The following is a 12,072-nucleotide window of genomic DNA, read 5'->3' as shown; positions in this document are numbered from 1 at the left end:
CATGTGCATATAAAATGTATTTAATCCCTGCCTACACCTTACAAATGAAGGAGAATGTTATTAAATGTGTAAAGAATAAAGTACAGTATTCACATGTCCTTGATAACGTCTGCTGTGTTGGGTCTGTCTCAGGGACAGATGAGGCGGCTGTTGTCTTCTTCTCTGATCATAACAATGTTGTCTTCTACTCTGATCAAAACAGTGTGTCCCCCTAGCGGATACTCCATGAATTGCACCTTATTAAAATATTAATTCCGTGTCTTTTAAGCATTTTTTCGCTTTTAAATTATCCCGTGGGCCTGATGGAACAACCTTGGGGACCGGTTCCGACCCGTGGGCCGTATGTTTGGCACCCCTGATTGAGAGTGTTCCATTAGCCTCCCATGCACGTTTTTGGAATGTGGGGGGAGGAAACCAGAAAAGCCACGCAGGCACGGAGAACATGTAAACTCCACACAGGAAGGTGGGAGTCGGAATTGAACCTTGCATCTCTGCACTTTTTTTTTTTTTTTTTACTGCTTTAACACCTGGATGTCCACAGTGGGAATCAGCAAAGCATTGATTCCCGACCAAGGTGCAATGAAAGATCATCAGAGGTGCCCCTCGGAAAACACCAACATATATCTTTGTTTATATGTCGTAGGCCAGCAATATATAGCGACAAGCAGAACATTGACATGCTCTTCCATGACATGACCGAAGGTACAATAAACCCGCGTATACACTGGTTGACATCCGTTGCAACAGAATAAGTCATGCAAGCTTCCTGTATGTTTGTCAGATTTGTGTTCAACTAAACAGGCGCCGATTTCACGTCATGAAATTAAGTATGGTTAAAGTGAGAGGAGATCTTCATTATTTAAGTATTAATACGCTTTGAGATGTTGTGGCCTCGGTGTGTGTGTGTGTGTGTGTGTGTGTTTGTGCGTCTGTGTGTGCGCGTGCGCATGGTTGTGCCTTGTCTTTGAAGAACCAGAGCCAACCCGTATCCTTTCCAAGTTCTTTTCAGCTCTGCGAGGCTTTGACGCTTCCCTGTCAAATGGCCAGCCGCAGCTTTGATCACTGGAGCTCCTTGTGTGTTTCCTGTCACTTTCACACCCCTCCACCGCTCAGCCTTGCTAATTACTTGCCTTAAATACTTTCAAGGCTGGAGGATCATCCGACACCGTATATTCAATTCAAATATTCAGTCATTCAATTCAGGGAACGTGAAATGGACTCACATTTGTTTTCACTGAGCGTTTTTCACAATTGCTTGGTTTTGTCATCAAGGAAGAAGACGGCTGTCAGTGCATTCTGATTTTCAGTCCATACAATCCAGACAGGATTTCACAGCTTTTTGTCAATGAGCTCATCTAAGAGGTGCGACTCAAAGAAGAGGATGTTCGAAGGAGAACGCACACTCACCAGCCACAGCCTGTGCGCTTTCACATCGAATGAGAACCAATGCAAACATTGTCTTATGCTGTGTTCTCATTTTCAAGTCTTTTTATCCAATTGTCTGAAAACAAAAAAACTGAATGCAACTTTCATAGAAATTCAAATGAAAGCAGGTCAAAAGCAAGAATAACATTTAACCACTCAATTTTTTAACTATATAGTGAGATTGTAAGTAAATAACCTGACACCTGAATCATAACACGTTACATAATAATCTGTTTTCTGCTATAAAAAAGGATAACATGAGCATAATTAAAAAACAATAATAATTCCAGTTCAAGAGTATCTACATACTGATGTAGTCTGACATCTAATGAACAATGTGGATCTCAGTTTTGAGATAGCTCATAGAGAGAGTCAATAAACAGACCAGAATCAAGTTCAAAATCATATCAAGCAAATCACATTGCCTTACAAAGAAAACGCAGTGCTGGGCATCATATGGAATGAGCCCCAAACTCAGTATTTGGTTGCTTTTTGTTTTATGTTTCAACACACCCCGTCTGGCACAATGCGTGAAGTTCTAACCGCTTGTGTGTCAAGGATGCAAAGCTGTCAGCAAAACCTGTTTTGAAGCAGCAGTGTGACGTATTTGTTTTGACAGTGTGCATGCCTGATGAGGCAGAAAGTAAAAACAACACTGAGTTTAACTCACAGAATGGATGGGCTGTGACTCCCACGGCAGTATAAAGAACATCTTCGCATCAACAGCTAGTTCCCCACAAAACAAGAAATGTGACCCCCCCCCCCAAAAAAAAGTCTTCACATGAAGTCACATGACTTGTACACTTAAACCATTTCCGTTAAAATATTTTATTCATCCAAGTCAGTGATCTACACATGATAGCAACACAACATTCTAAAGGAGTTTACAGGACAGATAAACTACAAATCTTGATGGAATACATTAAAAATACAGTATTTATATTAATCAGAGGCACTGCCAAACTTACATTTTCTAAAAGAGCTTGCTTCTCCCCATACAAATCCTATATACAGTACATGAAAGTTATTCACATAAACAGGGGTCAATTCCTCATTTTGTCCATCGTGGCTGAACTGTAAGTGTGAGGAAGAGTGTTATCGGGCCACATGCTCCCCTCAAGGGAAATCCGTCCATGCAACAGTAACACTGGTCGACAGATTTTTTAATGCATTTTTTAATCTGAGATGAGAGGTAAACTTTTCTAAATGCCTTTTTTCACTTATTCCGAATGGGCCCTTGTTTTGGGTTTTTTCCCTCTAGCACAAGGGTGTCAGACTTATTTTTGTTGCGGCCCACATTGTAGTTACGGTTTGCCTTGGAGGGCCGTTATAAATTTTGGGAAACCATATCAATGTTTAATCACCTCTACATATTACATACACGGCGCACAACAAATTGATGAATCAGAAGTCAAGAATAATGACTGTTATTGTGGATTACATATGACAGTTTGAAAATTTGGTTCAGACTTTAGCAAGCGTCATGGAACTTGACATGCTTGATTTGCTCTCGTGGGCCACATAAAATGATGTGGCGGGCCAGATCTGGCCCCCGGGCCCTGACTTTGACACATGTGCTTTAGCACATCAGGTTTTGATAGTAATAATAATAATAATATTTATCTGAATTAAAGGTTGGGTTGAGCAACAGGTGGATTTTTCTTTCCAGAAACATCATAGCTATAAATGACATCATCTTTTACAGTTCAATCTTACAAACCAAAAAAAGAAAATATCTCTAAAATGGATGTACTGGATGAAAAGTAAAGACAATTCTGAAATCAGTGTCAAAAATACATTAGGGACACATAAGGAAAGCTATGTCTGATTAGAAATTGCCTTTGACCAGTGTTATGGACACTCCTTTTCCTCATTGGGGTCATCATTGGGTGGGTTGGAGCCGATGCCAGCTGACTTTGGCGAGAGACGGGGTACAATCCGGACTGGTTGCCAGCCAATGGCAAGGTACAAGTAGACAAACAACCTTTCACACTCGCGATCACATCCATGTACAATCTGGAGTATTCAATTAACATGGCATACATGTTTTGGGAATGCGGGAGGAAGCTGGACCAAAAAAAAACAAACAAAACATGCATGCATGCATGGGGAGGACATGCAAATGCCACACGGTTAGCCCAAAGTCGAGGTTGGAATCCGGGACTTCAGAATTAGGAAGTGTGCTAACCACTACTTCATTGACGGGCCTAAAGGAAAATCCACTCTTCAAACGGAACAATGAAGCTGCAAAATCCAACGGCCGGCTGCAAACACATTTTGTTGGCGTGTGCATTGAGTGGACTTTAGTATTTCCCAGAATTGAAATGAGACTGAGTAGAAAAAAAATGAACCATCCCATGGATCCACAGGGTCATTTTGTTTTTATCTTGTGAAGGTGAGTTGTGGAGACCAGATAGAAATCCACGGATGAGGTGACGGAGGAAAAGTCGGTTCGTTTGTAATTATTAAGTGTTTGTTTTGGGGTGGAATTTTTCCTCATTCCGTTCAAAGGCGCCCACAGATCCATGCAGCTCGCGGAAACCGGCAGTCTCCTACCAAGGTCTCCACATGGACCTGGAGTAGGTTGTGGTGGGCGTGCTCAATGCTTCTCTGTTTTCCAAAGCCTCCGTAGTGCTCTGGTTGTGCTCGCTGTCGGTGTCGTCCAGATCGGAGCACGAGTCCTCGCTTGACGTGCCGGAGGACATGCTCCTTCCCCCGGGAGAGGCCAGCGTTGAACAAAGCGGGTCTCCGCCTCCGCGCCACGTGCCGCCCGCGTTCCCGGACGTGTCCGCGATTAGATCCATCAGCATGTCCTGGAGGTGGTCTTCGTTGAGGGGCATGCACTCCAGTAAATGGTTGAGCAGCTCAGCGGCCACGGTCGCGTCGATGCCGGGGCAGGTGGACACAAACATGTGGACTTCGTGCATGCACTGGATGTAGCCGGCTGCAAACCGCTCGCTCGCTTCGTGGCTCAGCGTGTCTGTTTCTGTTGGAGCGAGGAGATTAGGGAAAGCTCCACTGGACTTTCATTTAAGATAGTTTGGAGATATTTTTAGTCCATACACATATTGACAGTTTAACGCATAGAATTTAGAAAAATTAGCATCCTGTAGTCGCAATGCTACTGGGGGGGGGGGGGGGGGGGGGGTTTATGCTCACTCAAGTATACTTATACATATGCCAGTCACGCTTGACAATTAAAACCTGGGTACATAAGTGTATATTTTAGGTCGTGGGAAAAAAAAAATAAAAGTTTGACACAAAAATATTTCATGACACACCACTCAACAAGGTGCAGAACGTTTCGTCGACATTGTGGGCTATGTATGTATAAAAACGAGGTGCGGAGACAGTTCACGTTGGTCAGTGCCTTAGTCAATCAGGATGCAGAACGCAAGTCACTGTTTATAAGCGTTAAAAAAAACTGCACTAAAAAAAAAGAATCTGTGAAACAGTGAAGGTGACCCGCGTTAGAGTGAGGGATCGCTGGATAAGGAGGATCTTCTCTCAGTTGACATTCTTGCAGTTATTACTTATTCTGTTGTATTTCAACGGGGACAGGCTTCGAAGAGCATGTCATGGTTCTGTCTGACATGATATGTCGCTAGCATAAAGAGATGAACAAAGTTATGAACTTTTTTTTTTAAATCAGACAAATTAGATGAATTTAGATGATTTCCTGCACCGCCCTTGTTGATCTGTCATGGCATTACATTATTTGAGCATAAAGTATCACAACGCCTGAACATGATACCTACTGAAACTCCAAAGATGAAATGCAATTTTGCAGCTCTAACTGGAAAGGCTCCTTAAAGGGTTTTGGAGTGTTATCTGTTGGATTTGTGATGTCAAGAGTTCCTCAATGTTGCACCTGAGAAAGGGCCTGACTCCAGTCCATTCGCTGTCTAGTTTCCAAAAATGTTTGGTAGGGTTGAAGTTTGGACTCTCGTGTTCTTCGACACAAAACTCCTCCAAGCATTCAACAAACAGTTTCCCACAAAGTTGGAAGCATGGCAATTGTCCGAAATATTTTCATATTGTGACGAGTCGTGATAAAGTTTATTTAACCGACGCACACCTTAAAACAAAAATGTTACAAAAAGTGGATAAAGAGATTACATCTAGCATGCACTTTCTGCTATCGAGTGAAAACATATTCCATTATACGTCAATGGCTCTGATCAAAGATATCTCACTTGCTGTAGAAAAAAAAATATTTTGTGACCAATTAAGGGAAACTAGATCAGTTTATGATCTCTCACATCCCATCCATCCATTTTCCGATCCGCTGTATCCTCACAAGAGTCGTGGGGGGTGCTGGAGCCTATCCCAGCTGTCTTCTGGCAGTAGGCGGGGGACACCCTGAACCGGTTGCCAGCCAATCGCAGGGCACACAGAGACGAACAACCATCCACGCTCACACTCACACCTAGGGACAATTTTAGAGTGTTCCATCAGCCTGCCATGTTTTGGGAATGTGGGAGGAAACCGCAGTACCCGGAGAAAACCCACGCAGGCACAGGGAGAACATGCAAACTCCACACAGGAAGGCACTGTGAGGTCGACGTGCTAACCACTGGACCACCGGGCCACCGCTCTGACATCCTGCTGGTTGGGAAATCACTAATCTCATCCAACCCATGCAACTGAGGACAGTCACTGATTACGAGCCATGTTTCTTTGACCGCATATTGAGTGACACCAACGAACTGCATTTCACCCTCCTGGATTTCAATTTCAAAGAGTATTGCTTATTTCATCTTATATTGAATGATATCGGAGAGATCCAAACCTTGCGTTCTGTTCTTCAAGACGTCCTCCACCTTTTTCACCGTCATCTCCAGCACCTCCGCGTTCTCCATCTTGGAGTGCAACTGTTAAAAGGGCGGTGGGGGTGGAAATGCAGTTCACTGTAAATTCTGCATGTGAGTGTCATTTGAGTGAAGTGAGGTGCGCGCGCATGTGCGTGTGCGTGCGTGCGTGCGTGCGTGCGCGCTAGCGCGCGTACTCACGTCCGAATCAGCCAGCAAGCTCCTCAGCTCCTGCAGACTCTCGTTGATGCGAGCTCGCCTCTGCTTCTCCACCAGAGGCTTCCTAGTCTGCAACACATGAACATTTCCACATATTTACTCCCACGTCGCCTTGCATCCCAGTGCGTCGCAGCCTCCTATTTCCATTTCGTGTACCTTTCTGTCCACCTTCCGGATGCCGTAGTAGCACTCCTCCTCTTGCACGCCAAAGTCGGTCTTGCTATGCCGAGCAGAAGGAGCCATGTTGCTTGGTCGAGCTTTCCTCTCCTCTCCTCTCCCTCTCTGCTGCCTGGCTCGTGTTTAATGTGCAATCCAAATGAGACGTGCTGCTGTCGCCGGCTGACTTGTTGTTACTAGTATTTATAGGGGTTTATTTACATGTGAATAGGGGCCGAGCTGTTCCTGCTGGGGGACAACAGGGCGCACACGGCGGCAGCCAATAGGCAAGTAGCTCTTTGTCTCCGGTCAGCCGCACAAGAGCTGGTCAGATTTAAATGGGAGATTTTTTTTTTTTTGTGTCAAGGCAACGACCGCTTCATTTTTTTGCTGCCTGAATGAAGGACTTTAGATGCGCAAAAAGTGCTCTCTCTCTCTCTTTTTCTAACATAATGGTAAAAAGACAGCTGGCAAGCTATTTTCTCCAAGAGTAAGCTAATGTACAAAATGCAACAAAAAATAATGAATAATTATTTACTTTAATGTAGCAGATGTACTATTGTACTTTTGTGAGCATTGTTCCAAACACCAGTGTATTTGACACACAACACACACACAAATGATGGATAGATAGATACATAGATAGATAGACTCATTACATACAAAAGACATACTTTAATAGGCACATATGGCATATTGCAAATTGTATGTACATGAAATTTTCTATATTGCGTGTCCTAATTATTTGTTTTTATTCGTGTCGCAGCAATCGGCACACTCACCAGCCCAGGATGAGATTGCCAAAAAAATAACTGCATGAGTTGGGATCCATTAACAGGGGCGTCAAACTCATTTTTGTCGCGGGCCACGTTGTAGTTACGGTTTCCCTTGGAGGGCCGTTATGAGTTTTGGGAAACCATATAAATCTTTAATCGCCTACACAAATTACATACACAGAGCACAACAAATTGATGAATAACTAGTTTTAAAATCAGAAGTCAAACATAATAACTGTTATTGTGGATTACATATGACATTATGTAATATGAAAATATGACATTTTGGTTCCGACTTTAGCAAGCACCATGGAACTTGACATGCTTGATTTGCTTTCGCGGGCCACATAAAATGATGTGGCGGGCCAGATCTTGACTTTGACACCGGTGCATTACAAGATCGAGTCTGTGATGTATTTGTAGTCATGTTGAAGCTAAAGAAATATCATGATTTCAATATAAGAATTGCATTAGGGCAGAGCACATCTACAATATGAAATGTAGTCATTTCATGATTAAATGTCTGTAAATGTCATCATAAAAAAATGAGCATCGTTCTAAGCAAAGCTCCGTCGTGAACGTTGTTCCTGTCAGTGCTCTCGTTCGATTCCACAAGGCGTACCTGATTGTCTGCATGAAATTTGTTGCGCCCGACCGTTCCACTTTCTTGCTCGCATTTGTGTCCAAGCCTCAGCAGGTCGTCCGTCTCGCCTGTTGGGCGGATGTAACGCGATGCCTTCAGTTGGCAGCTGCTGTTGGCGGCCCCTCGGCCCAAACAGAATCAGCCGGGGGAATTAAGGGCCCTTATCCAAAGAAAGCGACAGGTGTTGGTCTGAGCCTGCTGCTTATGCGTTTGTTCTCCCTGTTTGTCGACTCCTGATTGGTGCGCAACTATTCCCACGTTATCCGCCACGCAACATCATTTGCGAAAACGGCATTTAAATTTAAAAAAAAAAAGTCGTGTTTATTTTACAAATATTGTAGTGAAACCATAGCTCTTTGTTTCCTCCACTTCCTTTTTTTTTTTTTTTTTTGCATCATGCACTCTGTTCTCAACCTTTTGTGCAATCTTAGGCACGTGCACGATCCCCACATTGAGCTGTTGATGAAAGATGCGCACGGTGCATCTCGATTTATCAATCCGCACGGAAAATGCCACTCTTGCGCGTCATTCCGCAAGAAGCGTCAGTAAAACTCTACTGCCCCAAATGAAGGAAGCGTCTCAGACCTTTAAAGTGGAATGGCTTTGGCACCTCGCCACCCCCAGATCCCCTGCGCCACATCTTTTAATGGTGCGGACTGGGAGCAGCTGTCCCGACCGGCCTTTGTTGGATAGCTCGAGGAGGGACCAAGCATCCCCCCTCCGTGCCCTGCCGCCTGGCTACATGAAGGGGGCCAGTCATAACGACCATCATGACGGAGAATGGGCCATATGTATAGCTTTGAAATCCCATTGATGAGTTCGACATCAATGCCCATAAAACACCCGGGAGTCACTCTCAGCCCTGCATGATGAGGGCACTGTCCGTGACTTTGTTTTTCCTCTGCAATGCTTTCATATTTTATACAGACCGGCAGGTAAAATGTGTCACTAATGTGCAAAAACAAAAAATTCTAATCACGCTTCTCGTGTGATTTCAATACATGTATTGAATTGTGCGATTCAGTATTTGAAACAGCAGATGTATGTTTGACATGCTTGCACCAATGCTGATCTTGTCGCTGTTAAATGTTTGCTGTGACAAAAATATTCTCTGAAGTTATAGTTACCTTAACCATTATTTTGCACATTAGTCTGGACCCCCGCCTACTCTCGGTTCGTTACCCGCAGAATCACCTAATCGTGAATTTATTTTCAATTTTTTTGTTTTTGTTCTGAGAGCCAAACACCTCTTTCTTGGTAAATGATGACTGGAGGTCCATCCATGTTTTTTTTTCTTGAATCTTGTGTATTTACAATGCATTTATAATAAGTTTCGATTATACGCAGATTTATTTCTTTTTTTTTTTGCTAGTCACAGGCTGGCCTGATCCATATCCCTCGAGAAAATCAGGGTGCATTGCGTCACTGAGAACTTTGTTTTCAGACCTAAAACTTATTTTAATTAAGAAAATTACAGTCATTTAATAAGTTAATTGCAAAGTTTAAAAAAAAGATCATGTTTTTGATTGATGTGAACTTGAAAATAATGCTTTGAAGCCTGCGATTGGCTGGCAACTGGTTCAGGGTGTCCCCGCCGACTGTCGGAAGACAGCTGGGAAAAAACTTGAACCTCTCCTATGTAGAAGAATATATATCGTAAAAAGGGGTGGAATGGTGCGGACCTACTTTGTAACAACATCAAAGTCAACATATTAAGACACAATGTCAGTCGCATTCACGTGACGAAATCTCATCCTCTAATAAGTGATAGTATAGAATATTTATCCCTTGTGACATGCATCAGTTAGAATGTTACGGGTACTTAATTGACATGCAAGTTTTGAACAAATATCATATACTGTCATGTGACATGCACAGAGATAGGAGATGCGGTTGTAGTTGGAGGGATTCCAGTAAGCTCAATCTTATGTCGCTGTCAGCATTGGAGTGTTTTCCAAATTTCACAAATCACACTGACAGAATTGACCGCATAGGACCTCTGTTGCACCAAGCCGTTTTGGCGCGAACACATCTGACAACATTTAGTGTCTTTGGTTAACGTGTTAGTACTCCACTGCATTGAGGCTTCAGTTGAGTAAATATTGCAAATCAAAGAAATCGGTCAAAAGTGAGTGAGGCATTTTTAAGGACTCATTGCAACGGTCGCAAACATTTAACGCTGCCGTTACCAATCATTAACCAAACTCAACATTTAAGCTGTGTGACGCCATTGCAGGAACGTCAAACGAAACACAACCCTTAATACATCTGAACAAAATGAAGACAAGAGAACCGCAGTCATTCATATATTTTATTATGACCGATATTAATAAAGTAAAAAGGGTCAGACAAAGATCTATGCAATGCCGAGAAAGCGGACGAAAGAAGGAAAGCAATACATTATAATAGCGAATAAATACTCCGTTAATACAATAAATACCTGAAAGATTAATAAGAGCCTTCTACAATGCAGGCTACGAGAAGTCAACTTCGGAAGAGAAGTACAGCGCAAAGGTCTTTATAGAATCATTATAACACACCAAAAACAATCACGACCGGAACAAAACTGCCCCACTTTTGTCTTCTGAGCAGCATATCTATAAGATACATAACACAGGTTGGCCAAACAACAAGCTGATGGAATTCAGAGATTCACCAGGGCCGCCACATCTCCAACGTCCCCAAGCGGGAGCCGTGCAGCACAACCCTCTCCTGGCGTCGAGAAACGGCAGACAGGTGGTGGCTGGTCTGCTCCCTGCTGCGCTGGGGTCGCGCGTCTTGACTGACCAGAGTTGGGACATCATTTCTGGCCGTGGGTTGTACGGCGTGCTCTTCGGTGGACCTGGGTAGGGACCTGAGCAGGTGGTTGAGCAGGCGGGAGCCAAGAGTTTTGTCCATCCAGTCACAGGTGAGGAGCATGTTGTGTACTTCCTGCATGCACTGGATGTAACCTGTGCTGTATCTCTGCTGGGCCTCCAGAGGGTCTGCAAGGAAGGGCGGCTGGTCAACATGTGGCATAGTGTCCCCTAGTGGTGACTACGTAACCTGCAGCGGGCGTTCCCTCCCGGGAATAAATTCATGGCAGCTTTTTAGGAATAGAATATGTCGTCACGTGTCGTGAAATCAACAATTGAAATGACATCCTTAGAAGCTCTCTGCTTCCAAAAATTACCGCGTGGCGCAACATGAGCCCAAAGGCAAGGACGTGTCGCGTCACACAAATCAAACAAAGAATCTTACCATTGACTGTAGTGGTCTGGATGTTTTGCAGATGCTTCACTGTCATTTCGAGTATGTCGGCTTTTTCGAGTTTGGATTGCTGTTGAGAGACAATGGGCCAGTTTGTATGAAGTTGATTTCTCTTCAGCCTTTTTGATAGAGAGCCGAGACACGTGGAGTACTCACATCAAGTCTGAAGGCGTTGATCACGGCCTCCTTCAATTGATCCAAACAATTATTTATCCTCTCGCGTCGTTTCCTCTCAATTAGAGGCTTCCGCATCTGTTAAGCGCAAGGCAAAAGATACACCTCGATGAAACGGCAGACAAGACAAGTGACTCGCCCCAGCAGAGCGACGTGTTTGAAGTTTCTCTCAAAGCAGAAAATGCTCTATGGTATCAAATGGTGGCATACCTTCCTCTCCTCTTTTGCACTGGTGTGTTTCCCTACAGTGTGCGCCATCGATGTAGCAGTCATGATGCTGGAAGTCCCTTCTCCAAAGCGTGTCTCTAGGGCCCTCGGCGCGCTACGGCCCTCCTATTTATACAAACACAATTAGCATGTGAATGCAGCATCTCTCTTTGGCTGTGGGATTTTCCCACACACACTCACGACTGCCAGGTCACTGCCTCCATTCAACAAATTCACCCAGAGAACCAAGCGGCCTTCTTTGGGTGTCGGGGGTGGGGTGGGGTGGGGGGGGGGGGGGGGGGGTGAGCATGAGCAACAGATGTCCAGCCTCAGCCTGAAACCATGCACTCCCTTACAGGCCACCACCCATGAAAAGTTGCCATTTCCTGCTCTCCCTGAGATGAACAAGGGT

General features: G+C 44.1%; 2 protein-coding genes across 2 annotated transcripts; both read right to left on the bottom strand.

Moving 5' to 3' along the window:
* Positions 1 to 2,237: 2,237 nt before the first annotated feature.
* her13 (hairy-related 13) lies at positions 2,238 to 6,908 on the bottom strand. The gene is made up of 4 exons (XM_086126234.1): positions 6,612 to 6,908; positions 6,438 to 6,524; positions 6,218 to 6,299; positions 2,238 to 4,411 (listed from the first exon to the last, which is right to left on the bottom strand). The coding sequence occupies exons 1-4, from the start codon at positions 6,696 to 6,698 to the stop codon at positions 3,978 to 3,980; spliced, it is 690 nt and encodes a 229-aa protein (XP_085982360.1). The 5' UTR covers positions 6,699 to 6,908; the 3' UTR covers positions 2,238 to 3,977.
* A 3,461-nt stretch (positions 6,909 to 10,369) lies between these two features.
* On the bottom strand, positions 10,370 to 11,749 carry her8.2 (hairy-related 8.2). The gene is made up of 4 exons (XM_086125776.1): positions 11,664 to 11,749; positions 11,436 to 11,531; positions 11,271 to 11,349; positions 10,370 to 11,014 (listed from the first exon to the last, which is right to left on the bottom strand). The coding sequence occupies exons 1-4, from the start codon at positions 11,724 to 11,726 to the stop codon at positions 10,683 to 10,685; spliced, it is 570 nt and encodes a 189-aa protein (XP_085981902.1). The 5' UTR covers positions 11,727 to 11,749; the 3' UTR covers positions 10,370 to 10,682.
* Between the last annotated feature and the right edge of the window lie 323 nt (positions 11,750 to 12,072).

Source organism: Hippocampus guttulatus, chromosome 12 (assembly GCF_054856545.1).
Source record: "Hippocampus guttulatus isolate MCC_2025c chromosome 12, RoL_Hgut_1.0, whole genome shotgun sequence".
NCBI classification, from domain to species: domain Eukaryota; kingdom Metazoa; phylum Chordata; class Actinopteri; order Syngnathiformes; family Syngnathidae; genus Hippocampus; species Hippocampus guttulatus.
The sequence above is the reverse complement of the archived record's forward strand: the minus strand, read 5'-3'. Positions and strand labels throughout refer to the sequence as shown.